At 39.5% G+C, this 19,139-nt stretch overlaps 1 protein-coding gene across 2 annotated transcripts; it reads left to right on the top strand.

Annotated features, from left to right (window-relative positions):
* Positions 1-3,921: 3,921 nt before the first annotated feature.
* LOC103407846 (3-hydroxyisobutyryl-CoA hydrolase 1-like) lies at positions 3,922-18,065 on the top strand. 2 transcript variants are annotated; one of them, XM_070817521.1, is made up of 14 exons: positions 3,922-4,075; positions 4,414-4,494; positions 5,005-5,073; positions 5,743-5,806; positions 6,037-6,116; positions 6,256-6,339; positions 14,931-15,015; positions 15,189-15,274; positions 15,440-15,561; positions 16,068-16,128; positions 16,306-16,404; positions 16,950-17,051; positions 17,125-17,166; positions 17,679-18,065. In XM_070817521.1, the coding sequence occupies exons 1-14, from the start codon at positions 4,037-4,039 to the stop codon at positions 17,814-17,816; spliced, it is 1,152 nt and encodes a 383-aa protein (XP_070673622.1). In that variant the 5' UTR covers positions 3,922-4,036; the 3' UTR covers positions 17,817-18,065. The 2 variants fall into 2 exon arrangements, with proteins under 2 accessions (XP_070673622.1, XP_070673620.1); XM_070817519.1 differs by having other exon boundaries at positions 16,303-16,404.
* Positions 18,066-19,139: the final 1,074 nt, after the last annotated feature.

Genomic DNA, 19,139 nt, shown 5'->3' with positions numbered 1-19,139 from the left:
AATAGCGCCGCCACTATATACCAAAATGGGTTCTCAGAGAAAAATGGGAATCTATGTCGGTTATGATTCACCATCAATTGTTTGCTACTTAGAACCCTTGACATAAGATCTTTTTACTGTACGTTTTGCGGATTGTCACTTTGATAAGACAGTTTTTCCATCGTTAGAGGGAGATAAGCATGTTAACGTTCCCGTAGAACGCCGCGAATTATCGTGGTATGCTCCCACTATGTCTCATTTAGATCTTCGCACTACCTAGTTTGAAAATGAGGTATGGCGAATTATAGATCTTCAGAGGATTGTTCAAAGCATGCCGGATGCTTTTAATGATCTAGCAAATGTGACAAGATCACATATACCCGCCTGGAAAGGCTAAACCATCCCCGAAGGTGAGGAGGCGGCACTCTTCATGCGGCAAGGTACATTGGCGTCTAGCTAATTATCTGCTTCGACCCTGAAGTGTGGCAGACCCGATTTAAAGGATTCATAACCCTGGAAGAGGAAATCGGCACCAACTAGTGACCCTAGTTTGAATCTGACCATTACTCACTCATCCATTCCAATGCATGAGGTTATTCTAGACTACGGTGATGCTTCAGACGAAACATGTTGGCCTTGCAAGAATCGTGAGATTTCGGTCTATTACGCAATATTGGATGAGGTTCGGAATAAGAATGAGATAATCGTCAATGATACATTCGCGTACTCAGTAGCTACTGACATCATGCTTAGCGATGACAATGAACCACGTTCCGTTGATAAATGCCGATGTATAACCGATTGGTTAAACTGGAAACAAGCAATCTAGGTCAAACTTGATTCGCTTGCGAAACGTAAGGTGTTTAGACCTATCGTTTTTACACCACCACGCGTGAAGCTTGTTGGCTATAAGTGGGTTTTCGTGAGGAAGCGTAATGAGAAGAATGAAATAGTGCGATACAAAGCATGCCTCGTAACGCAAGGCTTTTCTCAGCGCCTTAGGATTGATTACGAAGAGACGTATTCCCCCGTAATGGACGTTATAACGTTCTGTTACCTAATTAGTTTGGTAGTTTCCGAAAAACTGAATATGCAGCTTATAGACATGGTAACCGCGTATCTATATGGAGATCTAGATACGGAAATTTACATGAAAGTTCAAGAATGACTTCTATTGACTGGTTCAAATAGTTTTAGACCACGAAACACTCTCTCAATTAGGTTGAGAAGGTCACTCTATGGATTGAAACAATCTGGGCGGATGTGGTCTAACCGTTTGAGTGAATATTTAACAAGTTAGGGTTATGTGAACAACGAATTATGCCCATGCGTGTTCATAAAGAAGTCACATTCCAAATTTGCAATCGTTGCAGTTTATGTCGATGACATGAATCTCATTGAGACTCCCGCAAAACTTGAGGAATTTGCTACACACTTGAAATCGGAATTTGAGATGAAGGATCTTGGGAAAACTCGATACTGTCTCTGCCTAGAGATCGAGCATTGTTCGGATGGAATCCTAGTACATCAATCGAACTACACCCAAAAGGTGTTGCGTCGTTTTAATGAAGATAAAGCGAAGCCTTCGAGTACACCCATAGTCGTTCGGACTCCAGATGCTAAACGAGATCCCTTCTGTCCAAAGAAGGATGAGGAAGAGATTTTGGAACCCGAAGTTCCTTACCTAAGTGCAATTAGTGCTTTATTGTACTTAGCTCAATGCACTAGACCTGACATCTCTTTCGCTGTGAATCTTTTGGCAAGATACAGCAATGCGCCCATACGCAGGCATTAGAATGGTGTTAAAGGCATTTTCCGTTACCTCAAGGGTACTACGGATTTAGACTTGTTCTATACCCACGAATCTTCGAGTGTTGCCGCCCCCTATGGTCATTGGATTGATTTTCGCCTTGTTGGTTACGCAGATGTTGGATATCTGTCTGAACCACATAGGGCACGTTCTTAAATGAGTTATGTCTTTACCGTTGGAGGCACCGCTATATCTTGGAAGTCTACCAAGCAAACACTAGTTGCGACTTCGTCGAACCATGCTGAGATTTTTGCCTTGCATAAAGCATCACGTGAATGCTTCTAGTTAAGAGAAGTTATGGGACATATTTGAAGCACTAGTGGTCTTATATCAGTCGTTGACCTTCCTACGACGATCTTTGAAGACAATGCGGCATGTATCGAGCAGTTAAAGAAGGGATACATCAAGGGAGACAACACCAAGCACATAACGCTTAAGTTCTTTTAATACACGAGCAGCAACAACAACATCAGAACATTGAAGACAAGCAAATCTGTTCCCAAGACAACCTGGCTGATCTTTTCACCAAGTCATTGCCTAAGTCTACATTTCAGAAGTTCGTCCAAGGAATCGGTATGCGTAAATTATCTGAGTTGAATCGCTTATAGTTTTCTTATTTAATAGTTATGTCTAACTCAAGGGGAGTATCTAGAAGCACACTCACATGATATTAATGTACTCTTTTTCCTACGATTAGGAGCATTTTTCCCACTGGGTTTTTGCTACCTAACGAGGTTTTAATGAGGCACCCATCCTGGGATGATCATACTCCGTTGAATTCACTACTTTCGTCTTGTTTGACGTTTGTTTAAATACATTATGCATGCTTCTCACTTTTCTCCTTAGTCTATGAGTTTTCCCATGCCTAGGTTTTTACCATAATGAGGTTTTGTGAGTTTTACTATAAATGCATACTTCACTTAAATTTGAGACTCATGATCACCCGTTGTGTCGATGACTTCATCAACTATTCTACTTTATCTGCTGAAGATCTAATGTGATGATTTGTTGAGTATTTACACAGTCAAGGGAGAGTGTTGCAGTCATATTTAGAATAGGAATGTGATTGTGTAAATCCTAGTAGATATGAAAATGTATCTTATATTCCTATTAGGAGTAGATTACCTATTAAATGTTGTAATCCCAAAGGGAAAGGTTTTTACCTATACTACTATAAACAAAGGCAAAATGGAGTGAATCAAACACATTTCACAATTAAATCACTCTCTTTTCTTCCTCAATATTGCCGGCCCTCTCATCTCTAAACTCTAGATCGTTCAATCAAATAGATCTACAACATATATATAGACACACACAAAAATACAAGGATGTCTAGGTACATAAAGTTCTTATTCAATGTACGTGGAATTCCTATCAATTATAAATCTATAATAAATACGAAAGTTGACTACAATAAATAAGAAAGTTGATTATAATAAATAAAAAAGTTGACTCAGGCTAACATAATCAACTTTCCTCTTCATTCTGTCACTTAATATTACAGTCTAATAGTATTCTTCTTCACTTGTAAGTGAGAGGTCTTAGGTTCGACTTTTGCCAAAGGCGAACTTGAACCACATTATTGCTAGCTATTGTGAGACTTAGCCCACTTCCTCACTCTTTTAGTGTATACAAAATCATTTGTTTAAAAAACAAAACTCTCCTCTTCATTCTATTTAATCAATAATATTTAAAATCAACTCTAGTGGTTAAGTTTTGAATTGTTGGAGTTTGAAATGAGATGATAACATTTAAAATACTCACACAATCCTAGACACCAAAATGAGTCTCTTCCAATCTTGCCTTATATTATAGGGAACTTTGACGAAAAACTCTTAATATTGTTCACTTTAACGAAAAATCATATTTTTACACTAAAAAGTCAATCTTGGTACTATTCACTTTACCCTTTATTTTGCCCTTATCGTTAAAACTCAAAATTTTCAAACCATTTTCATTAGTTTTCTTTATATTATAAGATATTTCTACTATGTAAGTCGAACACACAACATGGTTTCTAATCAAGTGGACCGGAGTCCGAGGCTGGTAGTCCTAATGGCTTGCGTCAAGACTCTAATTACTGGGCCCAACCATTTTTTTCTGACCGATCAAAACACCACCAAAGTTTTGGGTCATGGAAATTACAAATCTGTCCCGCTGTATTCAGCTGAAAGCCTGAAACCACTATACAAAAGCTTCAGGCGTGCGCGTCTGTAGCTGTCGTTTCAGTGCATTTCCAGTACAACCATGGCTTCTTCCACCTCTACTCCGCGCGAAGAAGATTCGGTAAACCAATTTTTTATTCTATTCATACCCTTTACAATACATACATACATATATATATACATATATATATATATATATATATCTGTGTGTGTGTTTCTTCTGTTTTAATTCAATCCATATTATTGTGTGTTTGGCTTCTGTGCAAATTAGGAGTGGAACATGGAGCATCTTGAAATTTGTGTTCCTAATGCTTGAATTCCAATTTTTAGTTGCTTTCCTGAATTGGGTCGGAAATTGTTATTGTAGAAATGCGGATTATGTGATTATTTAGTGCTTTTATTTCAATTGTTGCCTAATAGTTGTCTGGAGCTTATGGCTTGGTTCTTGTTATCTGATAGGTTTTGGTACAGAAGAATTTGTTTGTGAGGACATTGACATTGAACCGGCCTCGGCAACTGAATGCCCTTAACTTTGATATGGTATTTCCCTATCATGAATTTTACTGCTTGAGTTGAAATTTTGAGACCTTACTCTTTTTTCCGGTTTTTTTCTTGTGTCTATATTTTATGATTGATGTTTTGTGTTCTGTGTTATTTTTGATTCATAACTCAACTTTCTCGAATTTAAATTTGGAATTAGATTGTACATTTTCAAGGATAAGATTTTAGCAGAAGGTATACCCTCTCATTTTTTTTCTTAATTTTTTTTTTAAGAAGGTATATGCTTTTCTAAGAATCATATCAGCCTTGAAGATCCCATAGAGGTATCATGTAGAAAATAAACAGAATCTCAAACATTGTTTATCCTCAGTCTTTTGTTGCCTGCATCATCTTTTAAATGACTGTTAGATGATTAAATTAAGCTGCTTCATACTATGCCGTGTCTATAACTTTTTCATGTAGCGATATTATCTACTTAACTATGATTAATATGGGTTTTGGTGAAACAAGATTATAATGTTTCTCATTTCTTGTTCCTTTTTTGGGTAGATTTCTCGTCTGTTGGAACTTTTCCTTGCCTATGATGATGATGCTAATGTCAAGTTGCTAATTGTCAAGGTACGCTTCTTCCATGCTCTAGTTTTATGTATTGTATTTAAACTTCATCAATGAGGAACGAGAAAGAAGTCCAGTAATGCTGTATTAGCATGAAGTTACTATGCATATGCAGTTGGATGTTTGTAAGTTTCTAACCATTTAATTTATCTCTCTTTTTGACAAAGCTATGGTGCTTACATTTGCTTTTGAGTTTTGTTCATAAATATTAGCATCAAAGTCTTTGGCTTGATGTTGCGAACCTATAATCCTGTTAAGATGTAAAGCCATCTTTCGATTCTGTTGTGTCTTCTCCAAGAAAAAGGAATTTTAAGTTTATTGGGAGCACATGTTTCATACCACTTGTTTCCCCTAATTCATCTTGACCATTTTCCTTAAAAATGGTTGGGAGCAAAATAAGTTTCACAGTCTCTTGCATTAAATTTAAACCAAAGCCAGCTTGGTATTCTCTTTCATTTTCCGCTGTTTCAATTGGCTTGCTTAATGGCAATCTAAAAGGTTGATGATTTGATTACAGTTTATTATGGTGTATAATGGATCATCTGGGATAGAGGCTGGGCTTTTATCGACTAAAACTTTGATTGAAATAATTCTTGAACGTTCATACTCCTGTTTTCAGCTAGACAGTGAAAGTAAAACATTGTGAGGTGCAACTTGTTTGTATTTTTGTAGGGGAAAGGAAGAGCTTTTTGTGCTGGTGGAGATGTAGCGGCTGTGGTTCGTCAGATTAATGAAGGCATAACTGCTTTTTTGTCATCTGTCTTTTCTTTTTCTATTTTTATTGAGCGCATACACTGATCATTAACATCAAGTACTGAGCTATATCATCAATTTAGGTTCAAGTTTCATTTAACTGTTATTAAATTTTCAACTAGTGTCCATTCCCCTTTTCTGCTATGCTGTGTATCTATTTATAGTCTGCAATAAATTACTTTCAACCTGAGATCACCCTGTTGTATAACTTAGGAAATTGGAGATTAGCTGCTCATTTTTTTCAGAAGGAGTTTACCTTGAATTATTTGCTGGCAACGTACAGTAAACCCCAGGTGACCCAGTTCATTTGTTAATTTCTGTTTTCATATTAAAACTTATTGAGTTTTGGTTTCAGAGGTTTTCGTTCTAGGTCAATATAGCTTTATTTGGAAAAAATATATTTTACTTACTATTATCATGACATCACTGAAGGTTTCAATTCTGGACGGAATTGTTATGGGAGGTGGGGCTGGTGCTTCAATACATGGAAGATTTCGTGTTGCAACTGAGAATTCGGTATGTCTCACTTTATCTCAGCTCTTAAGTTGGGAGTAATTTGGGGTGCATCCTTTTGATTTGAACTATTTATGAATTGCATATTTTCCTGTTTTCTCTATTTTCCCTCTTTGTTTTGAACTATGGGAAGTTAATTTCTGCTTATATTATTCACAGTAGAATATGACTGAATTACCCATGATAATTGGGAAGATCTTGGAGACTTGGTGCAAGGAATTGCTCAGACGGAGAAGTTATTTATAGGAGGAGATTTAAATGGACACGTGGGCAGGGAGACAGGCAACTATGGAGGTTTTCATGGTGGCCATGGTTTTGGGGAGAGAAACGAGGATGGGGAAGCTATTTTGGATTTTGCAATGGCATATGATCTCTTCTTAGCCAACACCTTCTTTAAGAAGAGAGAAGAACATGTGATCACCTACAAGAGTGGGTCGTCAAAAACACAAATAGATTTTCTTCTAATGAGGAAAGGGGATCGTATAACTTGTAAGGATTGCAAAGTTATACCAGGAGAGAGCGTGGCTAATCAACATCGCTTGTTGGTGATGGATGTACATATCAAAAGAGTAAGACAAAAGAACAAGACTTGGAAGTGCCCAAGAACTAGATGGTGGAATCTAAAAGAAGAAAAACAAGCCATTTTCAAAGAGAAGGTAATCACCCAATGTGTGTGGGATAGAGAGGGGGAAGCTAGCCAAATGTGGGATTCCATGGCTAGTTGTATCCGAAAAGTAGCAAAAGAGGTATTAGGAGAGTCCAAGGGCTTTGCCCCACACCAAAAGGAATCTTGGTGGTGGAATGAGGAGGTACAAACAAAGGTGAAGGCTAAGAAGGAATGTTGTAAAGCCTTATACAAGGAGAGAACCGATGAAAATGGTGAAAGGTATAGAAAAGCGAAGCAAGAGGCGAAGAAAGCTGTCAGAGAAGCTAAGTTAGCGGCTTACGACGATATGTATAAACGACTAGATACCAAAGAAGGAGAGTTGGATATCTATAAACTAGCTAGAGCAAGGGAAAAGAAGACAAGGGACCTAAACCAAGTGAGGTGCATCAAGGATGAGGATGGAAAGGTTCTTGCTACAGAGAACGCGGTTAAAGACAGATGGAGAGGTTATTTTCATAATCTTTTCAATGAAGGACATGAAAGGAGTGCTTCTTTAGGGGAGTTGAGTAACTCAGAAGAGTGTAGAAACTACTCCTTTTATCGTCGAATCCGGAAGGAAGAAGTGGTTGTAGCTTTGAAGAAGATGAAGCATAGAAAAGCAATAGGCCCAGACGATATACCAATCGAAGTGTGGAAAGTTTTGGGAGAGACAGGTATAACATGGCTCACTGACCTTTTCAATAGGATTTTGAAAACGAAGAAGATGCCAAATGAGTGGCGAACGAGCACTTTGGTGCCTATCTACAAGAATAAGGGCGACGTACAAAATTGCATGAACTATAGGGGTATTAAGCTAATGAGTCATACAATGAAGCTCTGGGAGAGAGTCATTGAGCATAGATTGAGGCAAGAGACACGGGTTTCGGACAACCAATTCGGGTTCATGCCAGGGCGCTCAACCATGGAGGCAATCTATCTCTTACGAAGATTGATGGAAAGATATAGAGATGGGAAAAAGGATTTACACATGGTCTTTATAGATTTGGAAAAAGCGTATGATAGGGTCCCAAGAGACATTCTTTGGAGGATTTTAGAGAAGAAAGGAGTACGAGTAGCATATATCCAAGCTATAAAGGATATGTATGAAGGAGCAAAGACCGCCGTAAGAACTCATGAAGGACAAACCGAAAGCTTTCCCATAACTGTAGGATTACATCAAGGCTCATCCTTAAGTCCTTACCTTTTTGCGTTGGTAATGGATGAGTTAACAGGACATATTCAAGATGATATTCCTTGGTGTATGCTTTTCGCAGACGATATAGTGTTGATAGATGAAACTCAGGAAGGGGTAAATGCAAAGCTTAACCTTTGGAGAGAAGTGTTGGAATCTAAAGGTCTTCGCCTAAGCCGATCAAAGACAGAATATATGGAGTGCAAGTTCAGTGCAAATGGAGGCCAAAACGAGTTAGGGGTGAGGATCGGAGATCAAGAAATACCAAAGAGCGACCGTTTTCGTTACCTAGGATCTATCTTGCAAAAGAACGGAGAATTAGATGGAGATCTCAACCATAGAATACAAGCTGGATGGATGAAGTGGAAGAGTGCATCCGGCGTGTTGTGTGACCGCCGTATGCCACTGAAGCTCAAGGGAAAATTTTATAGGACGGCAATAAGGCCGGCAATGCTGTATGGCACAGAATGTTGGGCGGTGAAACATCAACACGTACACAAAATGGGTGTAGCGGAGATGAGGATGCTTCGTTGGATGTGTGGGCACACGAGAAAGGATAAGATTAGGAATGAGGATATCCGGGGTAAAGTAGGAGTAGCCGAAATTGAAGGAAAGATGAGAGAAAATCGGTTACGGTGGTTTGGACATGTGCAAAGAAGGCCTACTGACGCTCCGATTAGAAGATGCGACTATGGGACAGAGGTTCAGGGCCGAAGGGGTAGAGGAAGACCTAGGAAAACTTTGGAAGAGACTCTAAGAAAAGACTTAGAGTACTTGGATCTAACGAAGGACATGACACAGGATCGAGCACAATGGCGTTCTAAGATTCATATAGCCGATCCCACTCAGTGACTTGGATTTTCCAAGTCTCCAACCAAGAAGTTTTCCTCACTCGGGAAATTAAGGGAACACTACCCCAACCTACATGCTCCACTCAGAAAGCTTCAACATACAAGCTTCAACAAAAGAAAATTCAAAGAACTTAGCGAAGAAGGCTTTGGTGTATTTAACACAATACGTTGAAATGAAGGAAAGCTTATTTATTGATATCCCCGATAAGCTACAAATATGTACATATACATGAGTCAAAATAAACACACAAGAGGGAGCATTCACAAAGGTTGCTTAGGAGAAGTCTCAGCAGTCGGTAGAGCCCCAGAAAGAGAAGGCACCGGAGGGGGATCATTTGGAGCCTCAGTACTGGACAGAACCCTAGAAGGAGGAGGCATCAGAGGTTGATCATTTGGAGCTTCATTACGCGGTACAGCCCCAGAAGACGAAGGCAATAAATGCCTTTGGAACAAACCCACAAATCTCTGATGATCAAGTAAAACCTGACCATCAGTTTCCTTCATCTGGTCAAGCTTCCTCTTCATGTTTGTAGCATAGTCATGTGCGAGCCGGTGCAACTGTTTATTCTCATGCTTGAGCCCTCTAATCTCCTGTTTGAGACTCATCACTTCAGCCGCCAATGATTCAACTTGGCGGGTTCGAGCAAATAGGCGTTGTGCCATATTAGACACAGAACCTGCACACTGAACACTGAGAGCCAGCGAATCCTTAACAGCTAACTCATCAGACCGTTTGGAAAGTAGTCTGTTATCTTTGGGAGTGAGAAGGTTCCTGGCCACCACCGCAGCGGTCATATCATTCTTCATCACGGAATCCCCAACGGTAAGAGGACCAGTTGGGGAGACGAAGGATGGGCGCCATATGTTGTCTGGAGAAGGCGGGGCTGCCTCTTCAACAAGGTTCAAGTCAAAACGACGGTCGGAGGGGCCAGACATTTTCAAAGGTGTTGAAGAGAGAAGAGGTCGGACAAATCAAGATCTTAGAAGTGCAAGAATGAAGCTTCTACTGGTGGAGATTCAAGTGTGCTTTGGAACTTAATGTCAGCCCCTATAAAAATCTGCACTCGACGAAGCTTCAGAAATCAAAGAGGCGCCTGCTCAGAAATCGAAGAGGCGTTTGCTTTCTCAAAAGCTGGGCTGCTTAGAGATCACGAGGGTTGATCTCAGAAATCGAAGAGCCGTTTGCTTTCTCAAAAGTTGGGCTGCTCAAAGACCACGAAGGCCGATCTCAGAAATCGAAGAGGCGCTCGCTTTCTCAAAAGCTGGGCTCCCTAGAGACCACGAGGGCCGATCTCAGAAATCGAAGAGGCACCTACTTTTCCAGCCTTGTCAGCACCTGTCACACGCACACTCAGCTTTGCGGAAATTATGGGCATTCTGTCAAAGACTTCTGGGGAAGTAGAAAACACATGAATCTTACTGTTCAATCACCCACTTCCCACACGCAACAATAGCTCATGGGTACCACAGATAACTTTGCCAAAGTTCTCTGCCAAAGTTGAGCACGTGAAGCTTGCAGCTCCCACTACATCGCTCTGACCAAGAAGGGTAAAAGAATAGCAAAGAAACAGCACTAACAAAGTTTAGACCCATAAATTTTGAAGGTCTAGCTACCATATTATTACCCACAAGGGTAAAGGAACAGTACCACTGCTGGATAATTGGAAAGTCCATGTATGTCAACCTCTGTGCTTCGTGGCAAGGTAGACTAGCAAACATGCCCAACCTTTACTCACATTCGAGAAAACACTCCCAATAAGATTGCTTGCTCCAAAATCGAAGAGGCACCGTCCTCCGAATCTAAAGAGCCAGACTCCCAACATGACTACTTTCTTAAAAATCGAAGAGAGGGTAAAGGAACAGTACCATTGCTGGATAATTGGAAAGTCCCTGTGTGTCAACCTCTGTGCTTCGTGGCAAGGTAGACTAGCAAACATGCCCAACCTTTACTCACATTCGAGAAAACACTCCCAACAAGATTGCTTGCTCCAAAATCGAAGAGGCACCGCCCTCCGAATCTCGAGAGCCACTCTCCCAACATGATTACTTTCTCAAAAATCGAAGAGACACTGCTCCCCGAATCTCGAGAGCCAGACCCCCAGCATGATTGCTTTCTCAAAAATCGGTGAGGCACCGTTCTCCGAATCAATCGAAGAGGCGCTCGCTTTCTCAAAAGCTGGGCTGCTCAGAGACCACGAGGGCCGATCTCAGAAATCAAAGAGGCACCTACTTTTCTAGCCTTGTCAGCACCTGTCACACGCACACTCAGCTTTGCAGAAATTATGGGCATTCTGTCGAAGACTTCTGGTGAAGTAGAAAGCACATGAATCTTACTGTTCAATCACCCACTTCCCACACGCAACAATAACTCATGGGTACCACAGATCACTTTGCCAAAGTTCTCTGCCAAAGTTGAGCACGTGAAGCTTGCAGCTCCCACTACATCGCTCTGACCAAGAAAGGTAAAAGAATAGCAAAGAAACAGCACTAACAAAGTTTAGACACATAAATTTTGAAGGTCTAGCTACCATATTATTACCCACAAGGGTAAAGGAACAGTACCACTGCTGGATAATTGGAAAGTCCCTGTGTGTCAACCTCTGTGCTTCGTGGCAAGGTAGACTAGCAAACATGCCCAACCTTTACTCACATTCGAGAAAACAGTCCCAACAAGATTGCTTGCTCCAAAATCGAAGAGGCACCGTCCTCCGAATCTCGAGAGCCAGACTCCCAACATGACTACTTTCTCAAAATCGAAGAGAGGGTAAAGGAACAGTACCATTGCTGGATAATTGGAAAGTCCCTATGTGTCAACCTTTGTGCTTCGTGGCAAGGTAGACTAGCAAACATGTCCAACCTTTACTCACATTCGAGACAACACTCCCAACAAGATTGCTTGCTCCAAAATCGAAGAGGCACCGCCCTCCGAATCTCGAGAGCCAGACTCCCAACATGATTACTTCCTCAAAAATCGAAGAGACACTGCTCTCCGAATCTCGAGAGTCAGACCCCCAACATGATTGCTTTCTCAAAAATCGAAGAGGCATCGTTCTCCGAATCTCGAGAGCCAGATACCATAGACCACTTTTTCAAAGTGCTCTGACAGAGTTAAAACATGTGAAACTGGCAGCTCCCACTACCGTGCTATGACCAAGCAGGGTAAAGGAATAACATTACTACTTGTTGTTAGGGAGACTCCTATATATGTCGACCTCCATCCCCAACGGACAGGCAGACCTGCAAAAATGCTCAACCCTTCATCATATCTGAGAGGGCACTCCCAACAAAGCCTTTCGAAATATTCAGCTTTCTTTCCCCCCGATAATACCTCTGCAAACAAGCTATACTAGAGCAAGAATATCTCATATCATCAGGGTTAAAAGCAAGAGTATCCCATATCATGCTTTTTTCCTGTTTTTTCTTTTGGCCTTGTTTTTACCTGCAAGACAAGGAGAAAGAGAGCAATCAGTCAGCACTTGGAATCAAGCTTCCAGCCAGGAACTGACTGCCTGGAACCCCTTACCTGATTACTTACCTGGCATTGCTCTCGAGTACTCATCTTCAACATCTTATGTTTCCAGGGAAGATTCCGCATCTGCTTGAGGAACAGATAGGGCAAGTGCGAAGGATACAAGGAAGCATGTGGAGACAAGCGTAACAGCACACGTGCCGATACATCCATTACTCTGTCAAAAGCAAAAGTATCCCATATCAGCAGGGTGGAACGTACTCTAGATTTGATGGACTTGTTTTGACCCTCAAATTCTTCAGTCGGCCTTATACTCTGGAGGAAACCAGAAAACCCTCCAGCTCAGTTCAAGAATAAGCCTGTGGAAAGTTACTTCTTCAAAAGCAAAAGTATCTCATATCATCTCTTCTCATTTTTCTTCTCTTTATCCTTCATGCTGCTGCAAGATGGGGAGAAGGTGAACAATCAGTCGGAGCTCTGATTGCTTACCTTGTCTGTCACCTCTTTCAGCAGACCCCCTAGCTCGGCGACTTGGGGGACTCCTACTACATGGTTTGTATCGCGCTTGACCAAGCCTGAAACTACAAGTAAGCTTCAAGTGAAATTGATACATTACCTTGTGCATCTCCACCAGTTAAAGATACCACCCCTGGATGGAGGAAGAGTACTTCCAGAGAAGATGCCACATCTACCTATGAGACAGATAAGGCAAGTCAAGACGACACCACACTCCGATACTTAGAAGTTTCGTGATTACGAGATCATTCTCCCACAATATTTCCTAATGTCATTTGTACTAAATCATTCACTCGTACTCACTAAAGGAGAGCTTGAACCTATGTACTTGTGTAAACCCTTCACAATTAATGCGAACTCTTCTATTCCGTGGACGTAGCCAATCTGGGTGAACCACGTACATCTTGTGTTTGCTTTCCTATCTCTATCCATTTATATACTTATCCACACTAATGACCGGAGCAATCTAGCGAAGATCACAAAAAGCGACCGTTTTCGTTACCTATGATCTATCTTGCAAGAGAACGGAGAATTAGAGGGAGATCTCAACCATAGAATACGAGCTGGATGGAAAGAGTGCATCCGGCGTGTTGTGTGACCGTCGTAGGCCACTGAAGCTCAAGGGAAAATTTTATAGGACGGCAATAAGGCCAGCGATGTTGTATGGCAGAGAATGTTGGGTGGTGAAGCATCAACACGTACACAAAATGGGTGTAGCGGAGATGAGGATGCTTCGTGGGATGTGTGGGCACACGGGAAAGGATAAGATTGGGAATGAGGATATCCGAGGTACAGTAGGAGTAGCCGAAATTGTAGGAAAGATGAGAGAAAATCGGCTCTGGTGATTTGGACATGTGCAAAGAAGGCCGACTGACGCTCCGGTTCGAAGATGTGACTACGGGACAGAGGTTCAGGGCCGAAGGGGTAGAGGAAGACCTAGGAAAACTTTGGAAGAGACTCTAAGAAAAGACTTAGAGTACTTGGATCTAACGGAGGACATGACACAAAACCGAGCGCAATGGCGTTCTAGGATTCATATAGCCGACCCCACTTAGTGGGAAAAGGCTTTGTTGTTGTTGTTGTTGTTGTTGTTGTACCCATGATAATTCTGAGTGTCCTATATCCAAAATTTCAATGCTGTATCTGTAAGTATTGCAGTTAATTGTCCGTTGTGAGATAATAGTTATTTTGTCACTTCAATATCTTGAAAATAATCTCATTACTTTTCATTGTACATCAGTAATAATTTTGTTGCTTTATATGGACCCGAGTGGGATAGGGCTTGGTTGTTGTTGTATGGTTGTTGTTGTATATGGAGTTATGGACCCCAAGGTTTCTGTGAGTACATTGAAAATATGTAAGTTTGAGTTAACCTGATCAAGGAATGAAAACATAGCCTTTCTATTACCCTAGAAAATGTATAAAAACACATTCTGCGTCATGGCCAAAGTCCACGGGCTTTGAGAATAATATAAGCCTATAAGGCGAATGCTGAGATTGTGTTGAAAAATATTTATGGCATATATTGCACTTACCAGAGATTAAAATGTAGCATTTCTTTATATTTATGGAGAGCTAAGATGCTGTGAGCTAAATGGGGGACTTTTAAAGAACAAGCACGCAAGGAAGGTACATAAGTTCCCATTTTTATACCAGGCCAAGGGATGCATGAAATCCCAAGTTTTGTATATGATATTAGACTATGGTTTGACCGTTCTATTGGGAAAGAAGAGGGATCTGTTGTTTTATATATGGAAAAGCAAGGAATCTGCTTAGTGTGTTATTTGTGCATAATTGCATCGCTGTTGGTATCCAACGAATGGTCGAGATTTTTAACTGTGTTTGGGGAGACCAATTGCAAAGATATCTGTCTTTGTAGTAACAACTTAATTCCTTGTATTTCTGATTAATCTTTTGCAGGTTTTTGCAATGCCCGAAACTGCTTTGGGACTTTTTCCGGATGTAGGTGCCTCTTATTACTTGTCCAGACTTCCTGGATTCTTTGGTAATATCTGTTATGTCTCTGGTTTGCATATTTGTTTGACTTCAGTAAATAATTTATTTTTTTCCTGTACTGGCTTTTGTATGAAGTAGTGGCAACTATGACATGCACTCCTCTTCTTTACTATCTTTTGTACTCAATTTTTGATTGTCCCTTCTCCAATATGTGCACTGCAGGAGAATATGTTGGTCTTACAGGTACCAGATTGGATGGTGCTGAAATGCTTGCTTGTGGTCTTGCCACACATTTTGTTCCATCAATAGTATGCCACCTCTTATTATCGTCATAATTTATCTATTCTAATGGGCCTAATTGAAAATTAACAGGAAGATGACCTGGTTGGTTAAGGAGTTATGCTGGTTAGAATCATAACAAGTAGCAGCATGTTAAACTTGAGTGCTTATTCTGTGTTTTGCTTTATTGACAGAGATTGTCTTTGTTAGAAGAAGCTTTAAACAAAGTTGATTCAAGTGATTTTGCCAATATTCAAGCAATTATAGATAAATACTCGCAGAGTCCAGCTCTGAAAAAGAAAAGTGCTTATTTCCGGTTAGTATTTCTTTTCCTTTTTTCTTTAACTATTTCTTCTAGGATTTTTTTTTTTTTTTTTTTTTTTTGTGATTTTTTTCTTTTCTTTTAATGGACTGAAGTTCTCATGCACCAGTTGCTTTGAACTTTCCCTTAAATTTATTCACTGTTCTGTGTGGTCTTATTTTACTTCCAATGGAATATCCAGTGGAACACACAAGATTTTATAACAATATGGATCCTCATAGTGGAAGCGTGAACTCTATAAAACCTAGGACACCAACTACATTACTCAGTTCACCACAATATTCGTTGTTTTAATGGTTGAAGCACATCAAACAATTAAATGTTTAAGTTGCTACACTACATCTTTCTGCATTTGTCAAATTTAACAAATCCATTGCATAGTCCAGAAATTGATGTCTATTAGTTCAACTAGACCCATCAGTTGTTGAACCAGTTATATATTATCAAAAATGAAAAGCTGGGAGTATTTATTTGTAATGTTTGAGCTGTTTTGAATACAGGATGGACGTTATAGACAAATGCTTTTCTAGAAGAACTGTAGAAGAAATTATATCTGCACTTGTAAGTTGATTTGAATTTAAAATATTGGAAGGCCTGGTTTGATGTTCTCTGTTTCGCATCTTTGGAAAGTTTAATACTCCTTTGGCTCGGTACTTAAATAGTTTTTGTTTAGTGTTATACTCGTAGACTAAACATGTATATTTACTTAACCATACCTATGATTTGCTATTGAAGGAGGATGAGGAGGCTAACAACAGGGCAGATGATTGGTTAACTTCAACAGTTCAAGCGCTAACGAAGGCATCACCAATGAGTCTGAAGATTTCTTTGAGATCAGTATGTCTACTGCAGGCCTTAAAGTTGCAGTTAGTTAATTCTAGCATATCAAAATTATATATCAAGTTTGTGTATGAATCTGGTATGATATTAGATTGTTTTTTTCTCCATATATCAGGCAAGAAAAATATTGCTTGTTATGCACAGGACAGATGGGATAGGGTTCCATAACGATATTCTAAGAATATGAGTTCATGCTTTGTCGTAAATTGTATATAGTAAGGTGAAATATAAAGTTATGCTTTGAAGGGAGTAAGGTGAAATTCAATATAGTAAGGTAAAATATAAAGTTATGGCTCACATGAACATGTAATCTCACGGTTATGAAGGGCAAAAAAATATGTACTTGCAAGTTAGGTATTTCTTTTCATTTTCTCTCGGCAGAAAATGAGGTATTTGTATTCCGCACAAATATCACCTAAGGCTAAAGCTTGGAATTGAAGTTCTATAATACGCTCAGGACAAACATTGAGACACATTGCGCTGTATGAGATTGAATTGCAAAATTTTTGGGCTTGGTATTAATGTGTTCCCTTCAATTTTAGATTAGAGAAGGAAGGCTTCAGGGAGTTGGTCAGTGCCTTGTTCGTGAATATAGAATGGTTTCGCATGTGGTGAAAGGAGAAGTCAGCAAGGACTTCAGAGAGGTTAGCTTGTCAACATAGTTTATCCACGTTTTTTTGTTTTTTCGGGTGACTTTAGCTTTGCTTCTAATTGCAGGGTTGCAGAGCTTTATTGTTGGACAAGGACAAGAACCCAAAGGTAAATGACATTTTATTACTTTTCTCTTGAAATATCATCCGTGCAAATAATCAACAAATAGTGAAAGTGGATCATCATCTAATTATAATCAACAAATATATTTAAACATTTTAAATTAACTTGTTTGCTGTTATCCTTTATTCGAAACCTAAAACATGGAACGTTTAAATCGTGTACCACATTGATGGTTGTGCTGCCACAAAGTGACCCTTGTCTTATAATGAGGGCTTGCTTTTGACAACATAACTTATGTGTGTAAAGAAATTATCTCAGCTGCTCATCCAGACTTTTTCAAGTTCGGACGTGTAGTCATTGAAACGCCTTATAAATTTTGGTCTAATGCCAACAGGACAAATAATTTTGGGTGTAGGATCCCTTTTATGTACTTACTCACACGAGCGCGCACACACATATATCTGGCTGTGCACGTGTTTTTATTATACAAATATGTCTCTATTCCTACAACTTAGGCTTTAATTTTCGTTGGATTCTTCTCTTGGTTCTTCATGCAGTGGGAGCCTTCTAAATTGGAGCTCGTCACTGACCATATGGTCGAGCGGTACTTCTCTAAGTTGGACGATGAAGGATGGGAAGATTTAAAGCTCCCTGCAAGATCAAACTTGCCTGTAACTGCCATTGCCAAGCTTTAAGTACTACGCATTTCTACCTGCTCAAACTTGTAACTTGTCGAGGCCATTTGGTTGAAGTTCTTACTTCAGCAGGTACATATATTATCACTGCTCAAGTTCTTGGTAATAAAACCGAATGGCTCGGTACTAGGCATATCTTGTGTCTGCCAAATAAAATAAATCTGTATACGCATGGTTAAAGCCTATAGACATAAATTTGCACAATGTATCAAGCGAAGCGTTGATTTGTCGATATTAATGTTGTTCTTATATTGTCTTTCCGCACGTTCGGATTCGGTCGACAGAGATTGGACTTGCTGAGAAGCTTTTCAACCGGTAACCACTGATATGTATATTGTTCCAATGCCCTTTAGCGATTGGTATCAGTCTTCTTTCACCATTCAACTAGACAAAAAGACAAAATGCACACAACACTTTATTTCGGAGGAACTTCATAAATGTTGAGTCACATGCATTGATTTTGACTTTGGCCTTTCCAAAACCCCGCTTGTTGCCTACTCTCTTATTTATTTATTTTTATTATTTTTATAATACTCGATATATAAAGAAAATTGTAGCAATAGTCTTTCAACTTTAATATGATTGGAGCAATGGTCATTTGACTAAAAATCTATGATCACTGATCCCTTAACTCATAAAAAATGTGCGACTATGGTTTTTTTCGTCAACTTCGTTAGAACTTCCGTTAAAATGAGTCACATACCACACACTTGAGGCTGAATCAAGGGACAAATATGGAAAACCAAAAGGAAAAAAATTGTACCAACGATCCCTCAACTTTAACCTAATTAAAGAAATGGTACTTCAACTTTAACTCAATTAGAGCAATTGTCTCTTAACTTTAATTCAATTGTAGCAATGATCCTTTTAACATGAGTTATTTTGACGGGATTCTGACGAAGTTAACGAAAAGGACCATAGCTGCACGTTTTGACAAGTTAAGGGACCAATAGTCATAGATTTTTAATTAGGGGATCATTGCTTCAATTTGGTTAAAATTAAATGACCATTGCTATAATTTTCTCCAATATATTTACTCTAGGATGGAGAAATTAATTGATATCGAACCTATCATTCACATTATTCAAACTAACAATTAATATATTGTTTTATTCCAGGTGAAGAAATTTGGACATCAAATACAAAGGTAAATACTCCTATAAACTCAGCTACATGATCTTTGTATACTGTTATTTTTATTGGTATGATTTTTGGATTCATAAGAGCACTCACATTCTTCATCGAAAATCCCAAAGAGCATGTAGCTGAATCCAAAATGGTATCACTTTGGTCAAATATTCCATTACATCCCTGAAAGCGAAC

Source organism: Malus domestica, chromosome 02 (assembly GCF_042453785.1).
Source record: "Malus domestica chromosome 02, GDT2T_hap1".
Classification (NCBI taxonomy): Eukaryota; Viridiplantae; Streptophyta; class Magnoliopsida; order Rosales; family Rosaceae; genus Malus; species Malus domestica.
The sequence above is the reverse complement of the archived record's forward strand: the minus strand, read 5'-3'. Positions and strand labels throughout refer to the sequence as shown.